The 15,425-nt window shown below is 41.5% G+C and overlaps 1 protein-coding gene and 1 long non-coding RNA gene across 12 annotated transcripts in view; one reads left to right on the plus strand and one right to left on the minus strand.

Moving 5' to 3' along the window:
* RABGAP1L (RAB GTPase activating protein 1 like) overlaps positions 1-15,425 on the plus strand; it is a 728,064-nt gene that overhangs the window by 701,890 nt on the left and 10,749 nt on the right. For all 10 annotated transcript variants that reach the window (XM_072830693.1, XM_072830694.1, XM_072830691.1 and 7 more), the window contains 3 exons: positions 2,536-2,646; positions 8,483-8,587; positions 11,620-11,703. In XM_072830693.1, coding sequence (XP_072686794.1) covers positions 2,536-2,646; positions 8,483-8,587; positions 11,620-11,703 — 300 coding nt within the window. The remainder of the gene's footprint in view (positions 1-2,535; positions 2,647-8,482; positions 8,588-11,619; positions 11,704-15,425) is intronic.
* LOC140635692 (uncharacterized) overlaps positions 768-15,425 on the minus strand; it is a 32,323-nt gene continuing 17,665 nt past the window's right edge. For both annotated transcript variants that reach the window (XR_012033036.1, XR_012033037.1), the window contains 2 exons: positions 10,933-11,305; positions 768-9,309 (listed from right to left, as the gene is read on the minus strand). This is a non-coding gene — a long non-coding RNA (uncharacterized lncRNA). The remainder of the gene's footprint in view (positions 9,310-10,932; positions 11,306-15,425) is intronic.

Consider the following 15,425-nt stretch of genomic DNA (forward strand, 5'->3'; position numbering starts at 1 on the left):
ACGTGATTCAGGAGTAGGGGCTGGAGGAGCGTCCCCATGGGCCCCTGTGAAAGGATTCGGCGCGAGGGAGGCTAATCGCTTCCCTGCCCAAGCAGCCTGCGCGTGAACCGCGTGTGCTGGAGCCGAGCCGGGTGCTGCGCCTGGTTCCCGGCCGGGAGGAGGAGATTGGAAACAAACGTTTGTGAAACTTTCTTTTTATATATAATTCTAGTTTTCAACAAGTATGTAAGTTGTTGCACGAGAAGGAGTAATAAAAGACCGACTCTCTTGCCCCTGCTAGAGTTTGGGTTGCTCCAGCAAAGATGAGAGATTTAGCTTGGGGCCCTGGCTGTTTGGCGTAGACACATGCATGTATCTGGGCGCCTGCTGTTAGGATACTCCTGTGGGAGGTCGGCACGTCCGCAGATTGAGGGGACAGACAGCCCGATGGGGAGTGGCGTGCCCCTCCAAGTATGGACAGTGTCTTTTCAGGAACATCTGGGAAAGAGTTCCTGGCAAGACCACCCCTTGAGGGGTTACATAGTATGAAGGTTCAGCCTGATTTCGGGTAGAATATGAGCTTCTAAAAGGAGTGATTTTAAGAAAAAGCTTCAACGTTGGCGTTTTATCCTTTTCAATGGAATTGAATGGCTTTTAATTTTTTTAAACATTTTAAACACGTATTCTGTATTTATTGTTGAAAACTTAGAAACACTTTGAAAGTACAAAGACAACAATAAAAATCACCCACTGCCTGCTATTCATGTTATTTGTTATGAAAACGAGACTTTCTAGTTACTTGTCTTTTTTTTTTCTCTATGAAGTGGCTGAAGCATTTCTTTGATCGTTAGATATTTTTCACTTATATTTTAACACTGCATGGAATTCTATCGTGAATTTATTTAAAAGTATTTAAGAGATTTTGAACCTTTTTTTTCTTTTTCAGTAGATTTCTTTTTTTTAAAAAAATATTTTATTTATTTCTTCATGAGAGACACAGAGAGAGAGAGGCAGAGAGAGAGAGGCAGAGGGAGAAGCAGGCTCCATGCAGGGAACCTGACACGGGACTCGATCCCGGGACTCCAGGATCACGCCCCAGCCAAAGGCAGGCGCTAAACCGCTGAGCCACCCAGGGATCCCCAGTAGATTTCTTTTTCAAAAATGTTTTGGCATTCCCCAACTGTCCCAGTCTTTCTCTTCCAGAAGAGAAGACAGAAATAGACTCTGTTGGCTGGTTCTGGTCAAAGCACAGGTTCAACCTTTGGCTTCTGTTAGGGGAGCCTCTGCCTCCGTGAAAGTCTTAGGCTCTGTCCTTACCATTGGTTTCTTAGCCCTTCTTTAAAAAACAAAAAGAAAAAAAAAAAAAAAAGAAGAACTTAGGCCTTTTTTTTTTTTTTTCCACATAAGCAACCCTAGGTTGTTTTATGGAAGATAAAAAAGATAAAAGTCCTTTCACCCCACACGTTACACTGTGATATACTATCTTCCAGGGCATAGATTTGTCTTCTGGTTGTGTAGCACTGCTACGTCTGAGTTTCTGCCAGCCTTGCAGAAAACACTGTTAGGAATGTAAATCTGAAAAACAGGAAGGTCTCATCATGTTGAAGTCTTTCCTGTCAGCTCTCTTTGAATCTATCACTGCTAACAGTAGCAAAAAAAAAAAAAGAAAAAAGAAAAAAAGTACTTTTGATACTTTGTAATGGAAGATAGTAAATTGCTATTCTGAAAATCAATGTGAATGTACACAGTTCATAATGTTTAGTTCAAAGGGGGCCTTTCTTCCTAAGAATGTGACTTGGTTCTTTCACCGTAAGACTTTGTTTCAGATTTTTCCTGGACGTTCAGGAGGAAAAAACCAGCTCAGTAATTTCTTTTAATTTGTTTTTGTTAAAAAAAAAAAAAAAAAAAAAAAAAGCAAACATGTCAGAAGGATTGTTGCTCTTACTAATACAAAAATTGGTGTTCAGAAAAGTATTTTTACCCCAAGAATGAAAATGTCCATTGATAGCAAAAGTCACGAACCCACATTATCCTGATTCTTGGCTTAGTGCTCTTAATTAAATAGATTCAATTAATTTGAACTCTGATACTGGAAAAACAATTTGAAGAGATGTCTAGTGGCTTCCCCCCATTTCATGCCGTCTATGTAGTGCAGTTCCCCTGGAGGTTCAGAGTGGGATTGTTGTGCGTGTTTCAAACAAAGGGTGGCCCATGTCTGTGTTCTAGGTGAAAATGCCACAGGATGGGGGAGATGTTGGAAATTTTTCCTTTTGTGGCACCTTTTTTTTTTAAAAAAAGAAGCCTTTTAAGTGCAGCCTGTGGGGGACAGTTTTAAGTTTCACTGGGTCTAGAGAACCGCACCCGCACCGCTGGCTTAACTCACTATTGTTTCCCAGACAGCAGTCCTGCCTTCCTGTGCCACTTGCGCCTTCTCCTTTTTACACCTTCAAAAGTTCACTTTGTTGTTGTTGCTTGTTCCCCTCACCGGTCCCCTTTGCTTCTGCTGGTTTGTCTCCGCACTAACGCCCCCCTCTGGCTGTCGCTCTCTTCCTGCAGAGGGAGAACCGGAGACTCCAGGAAGCCAGCATGAGGCTGGAACAAGAGAATGATGACCTCGCCCATGAACTAGTCACCAGCAAAATTGCTCTGCGAAATGACTTGGATCAGGTAAACTTGTCATTTGCTGGGTGGAAACCAAACCATGATGACCTCCTCAAGGGCAAGGGCCAAGTGGCTCTCACTGCAGTCCCGCTGTATTGGACACTGACTTGGCTGGATGAATGGGCAGGCAGTGGGCGAGAGGGGACAGCTTTTGGACTGAATCGAGAGGGTGGAAGGCTCAAGCCTTTGCAAATGATTTGGGTTATTTCCAAACAGCATGTGTGACATATTTTTTTATACCTCTAAACTTCTCGGGTGTCTCTTCTCTTCATCTGTACTTTTCCTAAGCCAAGGGCTGCCAGCATAATTACCTGGGAAGATCAATCACCAAGACTCTACTCATGCCACTCTAACAGCGGGAGGCAGTTTACTTTCAGTTCCAGAGAGAATTTGCATCCACAATAAATGTGAAGATTTTAGATGCAGTATGTACATTAAGATATATGTACTGTTGGATAGACAGGCATTCTAGTGGCTAAGAGCCAAGATTGCCAAGGTGTGAATCCTGGCATTACAGTCTGCTCAGCACGTGACCCTGGGCAGTTCTTAACCTGCCTATATGTGTTAAATTGGGTAAAGCCTTTCAACAGTGTGTGTTCAATAAATGTTAGCTGTTGCTAGGAAGACCTGAAATTGTTCAACTTCCCTGGTTCTTTCCAACAGTACAGACAGCTTTAGGACTTCCTATTTTCTGTGTTTTAAAAGATAGTTGGCAATATGGAAAGAGTCTTGGGTGGATTTAAATTATCTCTCTTTTCTGACTTAACAAGTGAATATTCCCAACAAATGGTGCCAGGGTCAGAAAAAAATGAGACTTAAACTGTTGAATCTGTATTAATGAGACTATGGTGGGGAGTCAGTACTTTAAGGAAAATCTTTTTTTTTTTTCTTCCCTGTAAGGAAAATCTTGTTTTCATGTTAGCTCTCCTAATGGTCTGACTTGCATTTGATTCTGTTATTTCAAATCTTTTATCCACTAATAGTTTTCTTAAGATGGATAACTAAATGAGAAGGAGTTTTAAGCAGCTGGACCCTGCAGGGGGATTCGGTGAAGTTCCCTAGAGAGAGTCATACATTGCAGTTGTACAGGGAATGTACTTGGTGTTACTGATCAAAGCCTTTCAAAGGATTAAAAAATAAAGAGATGGAATGTCTACTGAATACCTACTATGCACCAAAGACTATATTTAGCAATTTTATAAGCATCATCTCATTTAATCTTGCTCATGATTCCACCAAGCAAGTATTATTTTAATCTTACATTTAATAAATGAGGAAAATGACATATATACTCTGACTTGGAAGCTATTCTAACAAAAGTAGAAATCTGGTCAAGAATATGTATGCAAGATTATTTACTGCTTAGAAGTAGTAAATACGTGTACAAGATTGTTTACTACAAAAATAATGTGCACAAGATTGTGTTACTTAGAAGAATAAAAAGTAGAAATAATGTATATGCCCAATAGAAGGGGAGAATAAAAGAATATCTGTAAAATGTCTTTTTGGAATCATTTTTAGAAACAATGGGAAGATGATGTTATAATAATATTTTTGTAAAACCTATAAATTTATCTGTATATAATTCTTACATATAAATTGCAAGGGATATGGCTGGCAAAGGGCCATTATGTAGGAAAGGACGCTGAAATGTACTTTAAAATAAAAAAAGCCTACAAGGAAATCCATCAAAATATTAATACTAGATATCTCTGGGCGACGAGAGTCAAATCTAATTTTTTGGTTCATTTTTATACATTTTTTTCAATTATTCTGTCTTTTATAAGGAGACCACAAATTCTTAACCGCTCTTGGTTTAGTAATAATATGTATTATACCATTTTAATAATCAGAAAAACTATTTTTAAAATGTTGTGCCACCAAGAAAATCCATTTTCTGGATCAATCTGGAAAGACTGCTGCATGAGTACTCCTGAAATAATTGATTATTGACTACCTGGGTAGACAGCTCATGGAGATTCTAGGTACTAGTCCCTGAAGAAAAGATTCCTTCATTCTTTCATTTTTGCCTCTTTCTCTTATTTCCTCCCTTTATACCTCTCTTTTTTAAAAAGAAAGTAAGACCTGGCCCCTGCCTTTTGAAGCTTATTATCTAGGTCAAAGAATAAAATTATCTATTTCTTGCATATCTCCTCTGAACATCTGATTTTGCAGTTTCTGCCTGACTGAGGTTTGTTTGCCTATAAAGAAGCTGTCCCTGTGCTTTGGGCATCATGCCCCCCAGCCAGCCAGGAAGGGCACCAAGAAAGTTCCAGCTCTGCCTGCCTTCACCCAGTCCACCCTGTACTTTTCCATTGCCACTTCTATCAAAATCAGATCTCTTAATTAAAACAGCAAAACTTTGGCAAACATTAAACAAACGTGAAAGCAGATTGTATTCAAGACAATATTTAAAGCAAACAAGAACTAATTAGGTAATTAGGTACTCTTTCAAAATGAATTATTCCTTACCCTCATCATGTGACTGCTGGCTTTGGGCTTCCTGGACACCAGAGGCTCTTAATTATTCTCTTTGACAGAGCCTTCTGCTTTGACAACTCACCCTCCCTCAGACTCTTAAAATAAGGACTTTGCAGTGATTAACAATGTAAAAAGATACAACATCTCCATTTCAGTTTCTGTAGCTAGCTACCTTCTAGCCTTTCTGGTACTTTCTTGTTTCCAAGGAACAAACAGAAGAGACACAACCAGTACTTTCCCACTAATGACGCTGCCTGGTCCTAACCATAGCAAGTTCTGCGTTAGAGCAGAAACTCCATGTAATGAGTGACAGAGTCTTCAGTTTGGTTTTAAATTGAACTGGCTTGGCTAGTTCTTCTAGTTCTTTGAGAAACCATTTCTGACAGATCCTCATCCCTGATGTGAGAGCTGAATCCTTTGATCAGGTTATCGGTTGATTCATGATGGAATCACAAAAGGCAGTGCTTTTTCCTCTTATGTGTTTGTCATAGGAGCTTTAGGTAGCAATTACAAGTCTCCGTATCAATAAGGTGTTATAAGATATTGGTAACTGATGGGGTGGCTCATTCAGTTGGGTGGTGGACTCTTTTAGGCCAGGTCATGGTCTCAGAGTCCTGAGATTGAGCCCCACATCGGGCTTCTCGCTCAGCAGGGAGTCTGCTTGAGATTCTCTCTCTCCTCCTCCCTTTCCCTCTGCCCCTCTCCCTGCTCACTCACTCGCTTTCTCTCTCTCTCAAATAGATAAAACTTTAAAAAAAAAAAGATGTGATTAGAATTAATAATGACAATGATCTTAACAAATTACGGTGAAGATTTTATAGTTTGAGTTCAAAGATGGAATATGAGTATCTTTATGTGTAGTACTATGTTCCTAGGGATTCATTTAACATGAAAGATGATTTCTAATTAAGTAAGTTATAGAAATTGGGTGTACAAAGACCGAGAAGACTATTTTTAGAAGGAGAACCAAGTTTTTCAGATCTGGTCCTGTCTTGATCAACAGCAGAATCACTCTAACTTAACTGTTTAGCATAAAGGAGAGACTCTGGATGAAGCTTCTAGAAAATTCTGATGCTCCTCCCACATGGGACCCACAGCAATTTTTGCAGGTGTTGGAAATGTTTCTTTAGTGTTCCATAACTATGAAATAACATGTCTAGATGTGGTACACAACTTAAGAAGCTTAAATGTCCAGGTAGCAAAAATTTACAAAAGGCTTAAAATATGGGGTCTCTTTAAGAAACCAAACTTAGGGGATCCCTGGGTGGCTCAGCGGTTTGGCGCCTGCCTTTGGCCCAGGGCGCAATCCTGGAGTCCAGGATCAAGTCCCGCATCGGGCTTCTGGCATGGAGCCTGCTTCTCCCTCCTCCTGTGTCTCTGCCTCTCTCTTTCTCTCTCTGTGTGTGTCTATCGTAAATAAATAAATAAATCTTTAAAAAAAGAAAAAGAAAAAGAAACCAAACTTAGAGAACATTCATTCACTTCAGAGTGGCATGAAGAGAAAGGACTCTTCTCTTCACAAAATGGAAACTTCTGCGAGTACTAGAAGAGAATATTAAATTGTACTTTTCTTTACTAGGAGGGCTGTTGCTCAAATAATTCTGGGGTAGAACCAGTTATAGGGAGCTACATTTGGTTAGATTTTCAAGAGCACTGAAATGATCCATATAGTTATTGGATTCTCTACCCTATCACCTTCCATCAGAGACTTTTGGGGAGCCCCTCCCTGCTTTGACTGTAGTCAGATGACTAGCTCCAGAATTCACTGTTTTGAGTTTCTATAATCTGTATCAGATATCTTACAATTCATGAAAACTTCACTTGCAACATATATTTTACCTACCTCTAATTTTAGGATATTTTTTTGCTATGTAGATTTCCCCCTGCAAAATCTAACATACCAGAACAAATTTTAGAGTCTTTAAAAGGGACTTTTTCATCTTAACTCCACAATAGTTCCAAATTATCTGAAAACAGAGCGATAGCCACTAGAATATGGGACATCAGGAACTCTAGGACAGAACAGAGAAGCCAGAGTGCAGTTTCCCTGCGGACTGCGCTGGCCTGGCCATCTGGACATGTGGGAGATATGGTGAAACACAGGCCACCTGGCCAGTTTTTACGATTACTTGGATAATTTTTCACTGTCGTCAGCCAAGGAAAGCTTCTCCAAATAGCTGCCTCTCCTCTGTGTCTGTGGCTCTCTCTACTGAACTCATCCTGTGGCCCTCTGCCACCTGCACTCCACACGGTGCACTAGGAGAGCCACATCCATTCACTCCCCAAGTGCTTGTGGAGGACCTGATGCTCCCATGCTGGCCTCGGTGCTGGGGAGAGAGGGATGAGCAAAAGAGCTATGGTTCCTTCCTCCCAAAGCAGGAAAGTCTAACAGGCGAGATAAGTAAGTAACACATGTAATCTGTTGTTACAGATTATGCTAAGTGCTATCAAAGGAAATAAGAGAGAGGTCAGCAGAGGAACTCATGTAGATGGGGGTGAGCAACTGATTTAGGTAAGGGTGAGTGGGACAGGGTTCAGGGTCACTTCACTGCGCATGTGGACTTGAAACAGACCTCCAGGGTGAGGTCAGGGTCTAGAGTGTGTAATGGGCATGTGTTCACTAAGTTAAATATAAATATACACACAGTGCTTTCCTGTCTAATTGGATTCTATATCCAAGATCTATTCTGTATTCTCTCTGAGCTTTGTCTCGGCCTTTCTAGAAACATGGTCTTTCCTGTTTGGACTCCTGTTCCATACTTCAGTTTTCCCCAAGGCTATCTCTTCCATGGGTTTTTGGTCTTAATTTCTCCTTGCCGTACTCCCTGTCCTGTGTGAGGACCTTAGTGAGCTGTTTTACCTCTGCTGGTCTTTGAATTTTCTCACCTGTTGTCCATGGATCAGCTTGTCTCCTCTCTGAATCCATCCTCATCCCCCGCCCCCACCATGCACTAACAGCTAGAAGCTTCCATGTGAGGCTCCACCCATTCATCCAGTCCATCTACACAGTCTCAGAGTGAGTGCTGTTGTGATGTCTGACAACATGTAAGAAGTATTTAGAAAGATCATGTCATTCACGTCTGAAGTCAGATCATGGCTCTGATCTTAGATGTGTGCCCTAGTCACATTAATTCATCTCTCCAAACTTCACTCTCATTATCTGTAAAATAATTACTGTTGTGAGGATGAGAGATAATGTGTGCCAAGTGCCGGCTGTATACTTGGCATTCGATAAAACAGCTGCCCTCTGGGTGAGCCAGGAGGAGGAAGTGGGTTTTGGTAGTGATGCAGCAATCATAACTAGAGAAAGCACATGCTTTCTTTCTTCACCTTGATGATTGTGATGTTCTCTGATGTGCAGGCGGAAGACAAGGCAGATGTGCTGAATAAGGAGCTCCTCTTGACCAAACAGAGGCTGGTGGAAACCGAAGAGGAGAAGAGGAAACAGGAGGAAGAGACTGCCCAGGTAAGAGGCATAGGTGGGCTTTTCTTTGCACAGGTGTGTCGGTGCGTGGAGTTAATACTCTAAGCATCAAGTAAAATTAAACTTATTCTAAATCAAGGGCAATGTTGAAGCAGGACATGTGAGTAGTGTTGGGTCTTGCCATTTCATTTGGAGGGGGTTAGAAGTAGAGGCAAGACCTGATTTCTACCCTTGAACAGCTTTTAGGAATACGCCTTTACTCAGATATCTAGCAAGAGGGTTAGGTTTTCTCTAAGTTTAGCAATTTGGAATTATGATCCAAGAGCTTTGGCAAATCTGCAGTTTGTGTCCCGTCTCCAAGGTAATTGACTTCAGCGGTAGTTTGAGAGGCCCAGGGAGCAGGAAGCCTGCAGAAATCTCAGCTGGGAGTTGCTCGGTTTTCCTGATTCATGCCTTGGAAGGAGTGTCGGCGTTCCTGCCAGAGCTCTCAACCCTTAACTCCCTGGGAGAATGAGAAAGGCAGCCTTTTGGGAACTAGCCTTGAGGTTGGCACCCTCCGGTCTTCACGTGCATTATGAGGATGATGGGCTGGATGACACCATCTGGATGAAAGACAGGAGGGGCCTCTCTACCCTAGGAGTTGAGACTTCTGGTCTTCCTGAGAAGAGCAGGCCGATGTTCTTCACTGATGTTCTCCATCTCTGCCAGTCCCAGCCAGGCATGAGTCACTCACTTATTTTAATGACACCAGGACACCAATAATACTAAATATAAAACAGAACACAAAGCATTTCAAAAACCTGTATCCAAGCAGAAAAAAGTCCACTGAAGTTACTCAGGAAGGCATGTATCATTTAGCACCCTCCGGGACTGACAAATCCGCCCCCCCCCCCGCCCCCGTTTTTAAAACAGATTTTATTTATTCATGAGAGACACAGAGAGACAGAGGCAGAGATAGAAGCAGACTCCATGCAGGAAGCCTGATGCAGGACTCGATCCCGGGACTCCAGGATCATGCCCTGGGCCGAAGACAGGCGCTCAAATCGCTGAGCCACCCAGGGATCCCGCCCCCCCCCCCCCCCCCACATTTTTAATTGGAAAATGATGATGACTCCTGGCATTTAGTGTGGACCAAGATTTTTTTTTAAACATAGAATTTTTCAGGAGCTGTTTAACCAGTTTGATCTGAGCTTTTTTGAGGGGTTTTGTTTTTCTTTACCTCCTGTCTTTCTTGGGCCCATTCTTTAGGTAAAGAATGAAGCAAATTATTAATTTATTATTTATTATTATTATATTTTATATTACAAAATAATAAATTTTATTATTAGCAAATTAATTTAACCCATGTTTCTTCCCTCCCTTTGTGCGTGTGCACATGTGTATTTGCATATGTGTGTATATCCTGTTTTAATTGTTATGGTACCTTTGTGAGGGGAGGGATCTCCCTTCATTTGCCAGATAAGGAAATCATGGTTTAGAGAAACTAAATGACACTTACTCAAAGCCTGTGAGCTTTCTAAGTCTGCCCTGAGGTCTGTGGGGCCTTCTCGTGGGAGGGTGGAGAGGTGTGATTGGCATCCTTAAGTTACATGGCAGAGAATAGAGACTAATATAAATAAATAACTTTGAATCAATAGAACTTATAAATTGATTTTAGGATTTATGGGGCACCTGGGTGGCTCAGTGGTTGAGGATCTGCCTTCAGCTCAGGTCCTTATCCTGGGGTCCTGGGATCAACTCTCACATCAGGCTCTCCCCACAGGGAGCCTGCTTCTCCCTCTGCCTATGTCTCTGCCTCTCTTTGTGTCTCTCATGAATAAATAAATAAAAATTTTAAAAAAGAATATAAAAAACAGGGGCACCTGGGTGGCTCAGTGGTTGAGTGTCTGCATTTTGCCCAGGTCATGATCCCAGGGTCCTGGGATCAAGTTCTGCATCAGGCTCCCCACAGGGAGCCTGCTTCTCCCTCTGCCTATGTCTCTGCCTCTCTCTCTCTGTCCCTCATGAATAAAGAAAATCTTTAAAAAAATAAATAAAAAGAATTCAAGGACACAACAAATAGAAAGAAATTTGAAAGGATTCTAGCTTGATAAGGAGTCCAATCATAAATTGCAATAATTGTGAATTAGCGAATACAGAGTCTACCCATTTATAATGTGGGATGCTGCAAAGGAGAATTCAATTTACTCTGGTGATGTACTTAAAGATTAACCAGAGTTGTTTTGTGTTTGTTTGGTCAACAACTTGAAAGAATCGAATTCTTTCCTTCTCTGGTGGCACCTGAGCTTTGTGACTGCCCTACTTTGCTTGCTACCTGGAATTCCCGAGTTGCTGGGCTACTGAAATAAGCGATCATGGTTTAGCACTTCTCTGACTATAGCAAGTACCTGCACTGTGTGGCATGCTGGCTCCTTCGAAAGCCTCTGTTCAGTCCCCAAATCTCCTGACCTCAGAAGGTCTAGACCTGCCTCCTGCTCTTGCTGGCCCCAGGCTCAAAAGCTTCCTGTTCCCACCTTCAGAGGTACCAGCAGTGACAGTAGGAGCTCTGGATGGAAATGCCGAAAATGCTTCTTCAGTCATTGATTATACAGCATTAGGAGAAGACACAACATTGACTTCATGGTTTTTTTTAGACCCTCATAAGAATAAAGATGGCTTCGGGGCGTCCAGCTGGCTCAATCGGTGGAGCAGGAGACTCTCGATCTCCGGACTGTGAGCTCAAGTCCCACCCTATGTGTGGAGATCACTTAAAAATTAAATCTAAGAAAAAAAAAAAAGATGACTTCTTAATGGACACTTATTTAACCTATATAAAATAAGTGGTAAGGATAAGCAGTTGTATAATGGGGTTGTTCATACATCTTATACATTACAGGAAAGAAAGAGATGTCCGTATCCCTGGAGAGGATCAGGCTTTTCGAACGCTCAAGATAGAGCTTCAGTGAGGAGAATTTATACAGTTGTAGTTGCTAATGTCAGCCTTGACCGGATCAGGCCGGCCTGACATATGTGTTTGTTGAAACTCATTAGGGTTTTGACTGAGGCTTGGTGTTTCTCATTCTCTGTCCTTCTAGCTAAAAGAAGTCTTCCGGAAACAGCTGGAGAAGGCAGAGTACGAGATCAAGAAGACCACAGCTATCATTGCTGAGTATAAGCAGGTATCGTGCCACTGCAGTCTGTGTTGCCATAAAAGTGACTATTGTTTCTCTTTGGGGGAGAAAAAACATTTTTGTCTTGGGAGTTTCCAGAACAGTGACTCATTAAATTTGGTGGCTTACTCTCTGCTCTGAAATAAGCAGTGATTGGACGTGCTTGCTGATAATGTGGGAGGCGTAACTGGGCAAAACAGTCTGCTGGCTATTTACAATGTTGGGTAGCTTCAAAGGAACAGGAAAGTTGATTGTGACCATTGGGATCCTGTCTCTGCCCTACTCAGAAGCGGATTTCCAGTAGACCTCACTGCTAACATTTGCCTCTCTGCCAAGGACTAAAGTTTGGTGATTGTATCCAATCAGTATGTCCTTTGCTGTCACATGGCTATGTGGCCTTACCCAACGATGGCCAACACTAGCAGAAAACCTTCTGCTAGAACCTTTGATCCTTTGGTCTCTTAGTGGAGGGCTTCCTCTTCATGAGGACTCCTGGCCCCAACATCAGTGCTCCCAGAAAGCCCTCATTCCAGATAGAGTAGTACTGTCTTACCTCTGCTGCTCATGCTGGGCCACGGCAAGGACTCCACCTTCTGAGAAACCTTTGCATGGACTGCGAAGGTTCCATGTTTCCAGAGTTAATCAAGGCACCATGTATCACCTGCTTTTCCTAAGAACTTCCCTGGGGTCTCCTGCCTCATGTAGGAGTTGGAAGTCTGATTCCTATTCTTTTTTAAAATGTGTTTTACGGCTTAAAAATAAAATGTATGTTCCTCATGGAAAATTGAGAAAGTGTAGAAAAGCACAAAGAAAACACTAACCCCCCCACCCCCGCTTAACCTTGCCAACTAGAAATAATCACTGTAATACACTGAATTTGCTTGCATTGTTGCTGTATACATAAAAATGTCATTTATATTGTTTGTGTTAATTTTTTGCAACTGGTTCACTTCATATATAATGAACATTTTTTCAGAAGGATTTTTCTCTTTCACGGGAAATTGCTTAGAAATAAGGCTTCAGAGCTGTCTTACTTTATGATAATCAATATATGTTTATTTAATACCTGCTATCTGAAACCCTTGATTCCTTAAGGGGAGTAAAAAAGATTAATTCAATTTCTCTCCTTCAGAAGCAGATCTTGTAATGGGGAGGTAATATCTGTGCACAGATAAGAGGAAAGGGAACTTATTGCCCATGGAAAATGAAACCCTTTCTGGAGGAGGGGTAATGTGAGCTGTGCTTCAAAGGTGAGATGAAGTGCGATTTAGGTACGTGGAGGCAGAGGAGGATGATAGAAACGAGGGACAGAGAATAGCATGCAAAGGCACGGAGGTAGATTAGTGAACACAAACAGTTTTGTTTGTCAAGAGTTTCGAGTACAGTAAAGAAGCAAAGGTGAGTTGGGTCCCAGTTCAAGAAGGGTCTTCAGGTTAGGCAGAGGAGTTTGGATTTTATTCTGTTTACAGTAGGAATATATGAGCAAGAAAGTGGAATGATCAGAGACATACTGTTGGCACTAATCTGTGCCAGTGAGAAATGTGGAACCAAATGGAGACCCACAGGCAAAGATACAGACCAGTAAGAGGCTAACGGCAGAGTCCAGGTGAGAAAATACAGGGCCCTGAACTAAAATTAGTAGTGAAAATGGAGAAGAGGAAGACACAAATACAGTCATTTTTTTGCTAGACAAGGGAAAACACAAGGTGATCCAAGACTGTCACTTTGGGTAACTAGGAGAAGGGATGGTTAGACATTAACCAATCCAAGGAACATTAAAAACCATGTGCTGTGAAACTTGCCATCACTGCAAATGGGTTTTTTCATCACCACATTAGGCCATGGTTGGCCGCCATATGCAGCACTCTTCAAAATAGTAATCCTCAGGACTGTTCTTGAATATTATCTGGCAGGCACTACCAGTAATGTAAAAGGCAACAGACCCATCTGTTGGAAGATAATTAGGATATAAAACATAATCCCAATGCATTCTATAGTTGGAATTGGCTATGATTGGCTTTATTTTGTAATCTTTGGGGTTATTTGAAAGGGTATTTGTTTTGCCAAAATTACTAGGGAGATAACTTCTTTCTCACATTAGCCAGTACAGTCCTATTTATTGTTTCCAGGCTTGGATCTGGAGACACTGGCAACAACTCTATAAGCAGACCTTTGTCTCTAGAGCCATTTTTTAGTAGACTGGGATTTTTTTTCTCTTTTAGTTGAGAGCTATGAGTGGTGGGAGAGGCGGAGGGAGAGGGAGAAGCAGACTCCCTACTGAGCAGGGAGCTCTAAGTGGGGCTTGATCCCAGGACCCTGGGATCATGATGTGAGCTGAAGGCGGATGCCTCTCAAAACAGACATTTAAAAAATCCCAGGGGGGACACCTGGGTGGCTCAGCAGCTGAGTGTTACCTTCAGCCCAGGGTGTGATCCTGGAGACCCAGGATCGAGTCCCACATCAGGCTTCCTGCATGGAGCCTGCCTCTCCCTCTGCCTATGTCTCTGCCTCTCTCTCTCTCTCTCTCTCTCTCTCTGTCTTTCATGAATGAATGAATTAATTAATTAAATAAGTAAGTAAATAAATAAATAAATAAATAAATAAATGTTAAAATTTTTTTTTTTTTTTAAATCCCAGAGGCACTTGGGTGGCTCAGTTGTTTAAGTGTCTACCTTCAGTTCAGGTCATGATCCCAGGATCCTGGGATTGAGACCCCCATCCCTGTAGAGACCCTCCCCTCTTCCCCAGAACTCCCTGCCCAGAGGGGAGTCTGCTTCTCCCTCTCCCTCTGCTCCTCCCTCCCCAGCCCCTGCCTCCCTCCCCCCAAAATTATAAAATATTTTTATGTCTATTTTGATAATAGAGGTAGATCTTTATGTTTTTACTTCAAATTGCATTTTATTTTATTTTTTTCAAATTGCATTTTAAAATTGGACATCTCGTACCTTTTTTTATTCCATTTTTCAAAAATAAAAGATTTGTATGTCATTCAAACAATTTGAACTTCCAGTACTTTTTTTAAGCAAATGCTTTTGTTTTGTTGGTTGATATTGACTTTGAAAGCACTTATTTCTACTTCCTTCTAGTACTTGTTGTTAGCACCTTATTTCAGAGTCAATAATAATGAGATTTTTCTTTAATGAGCATTTATTATAGGCCAAATACTATATTGAATCCTTCACATAGATTTCTTTTTCTTTTGCTTATCATAGCACAGAACTATATGAGGGAACCGAAGCTTAGAAAGACTAGTGAATTTGCCCAAGGGACACACTGCTGTAAAGTACTAGAGCTGGACCTCAGGCTTGTCATTTCATACCATGTTGCCAAACCACTTGATCAGAAGTTTAGTCTTTATTAATTTCTGATCATTTTAACTCTGTTTTATGCCTTCTGGCACTTCTTAAGGAAAGTTCAGGTAATTGAAAACAGATACTCTCTCTGTGGCTGTACACAGAAGTTTCTAGTCCAGAATTCTTTTTATCAGGTTTCCACAATGGTACCTTGTACAAAGTGGATATTCAGCAAAGATTTTATAGATTGATTCCAAAATAGGAGAGGAATTCACTGGAACTAGTCACAAAGGCTAGTGATAGGAAGAAATCAAATTATCCCATGTTTCTACTAATTAAGATTAAAATATGGTTTAGGCATGGAACTCTCTCGGGCTTCCTGCTGTGCATTGCATTTGCAGGGCTGTTCTTTTGCAAAATTTCTTCTAGCATCAGAGA

This window comes from Canis lupus, chromosome 6 (genome assembly GCF_048164855.1).
Source record: "Canis lupus baileyi chromosome 6, mCanLup2.hap1, whole genome shotgun sequence".
Classification (NCBI taxonomy): Eukaryota; Metazoa; Chordata; class Mammalia; order Carnivora; family Canidae; genus Canis; species Canis lupus.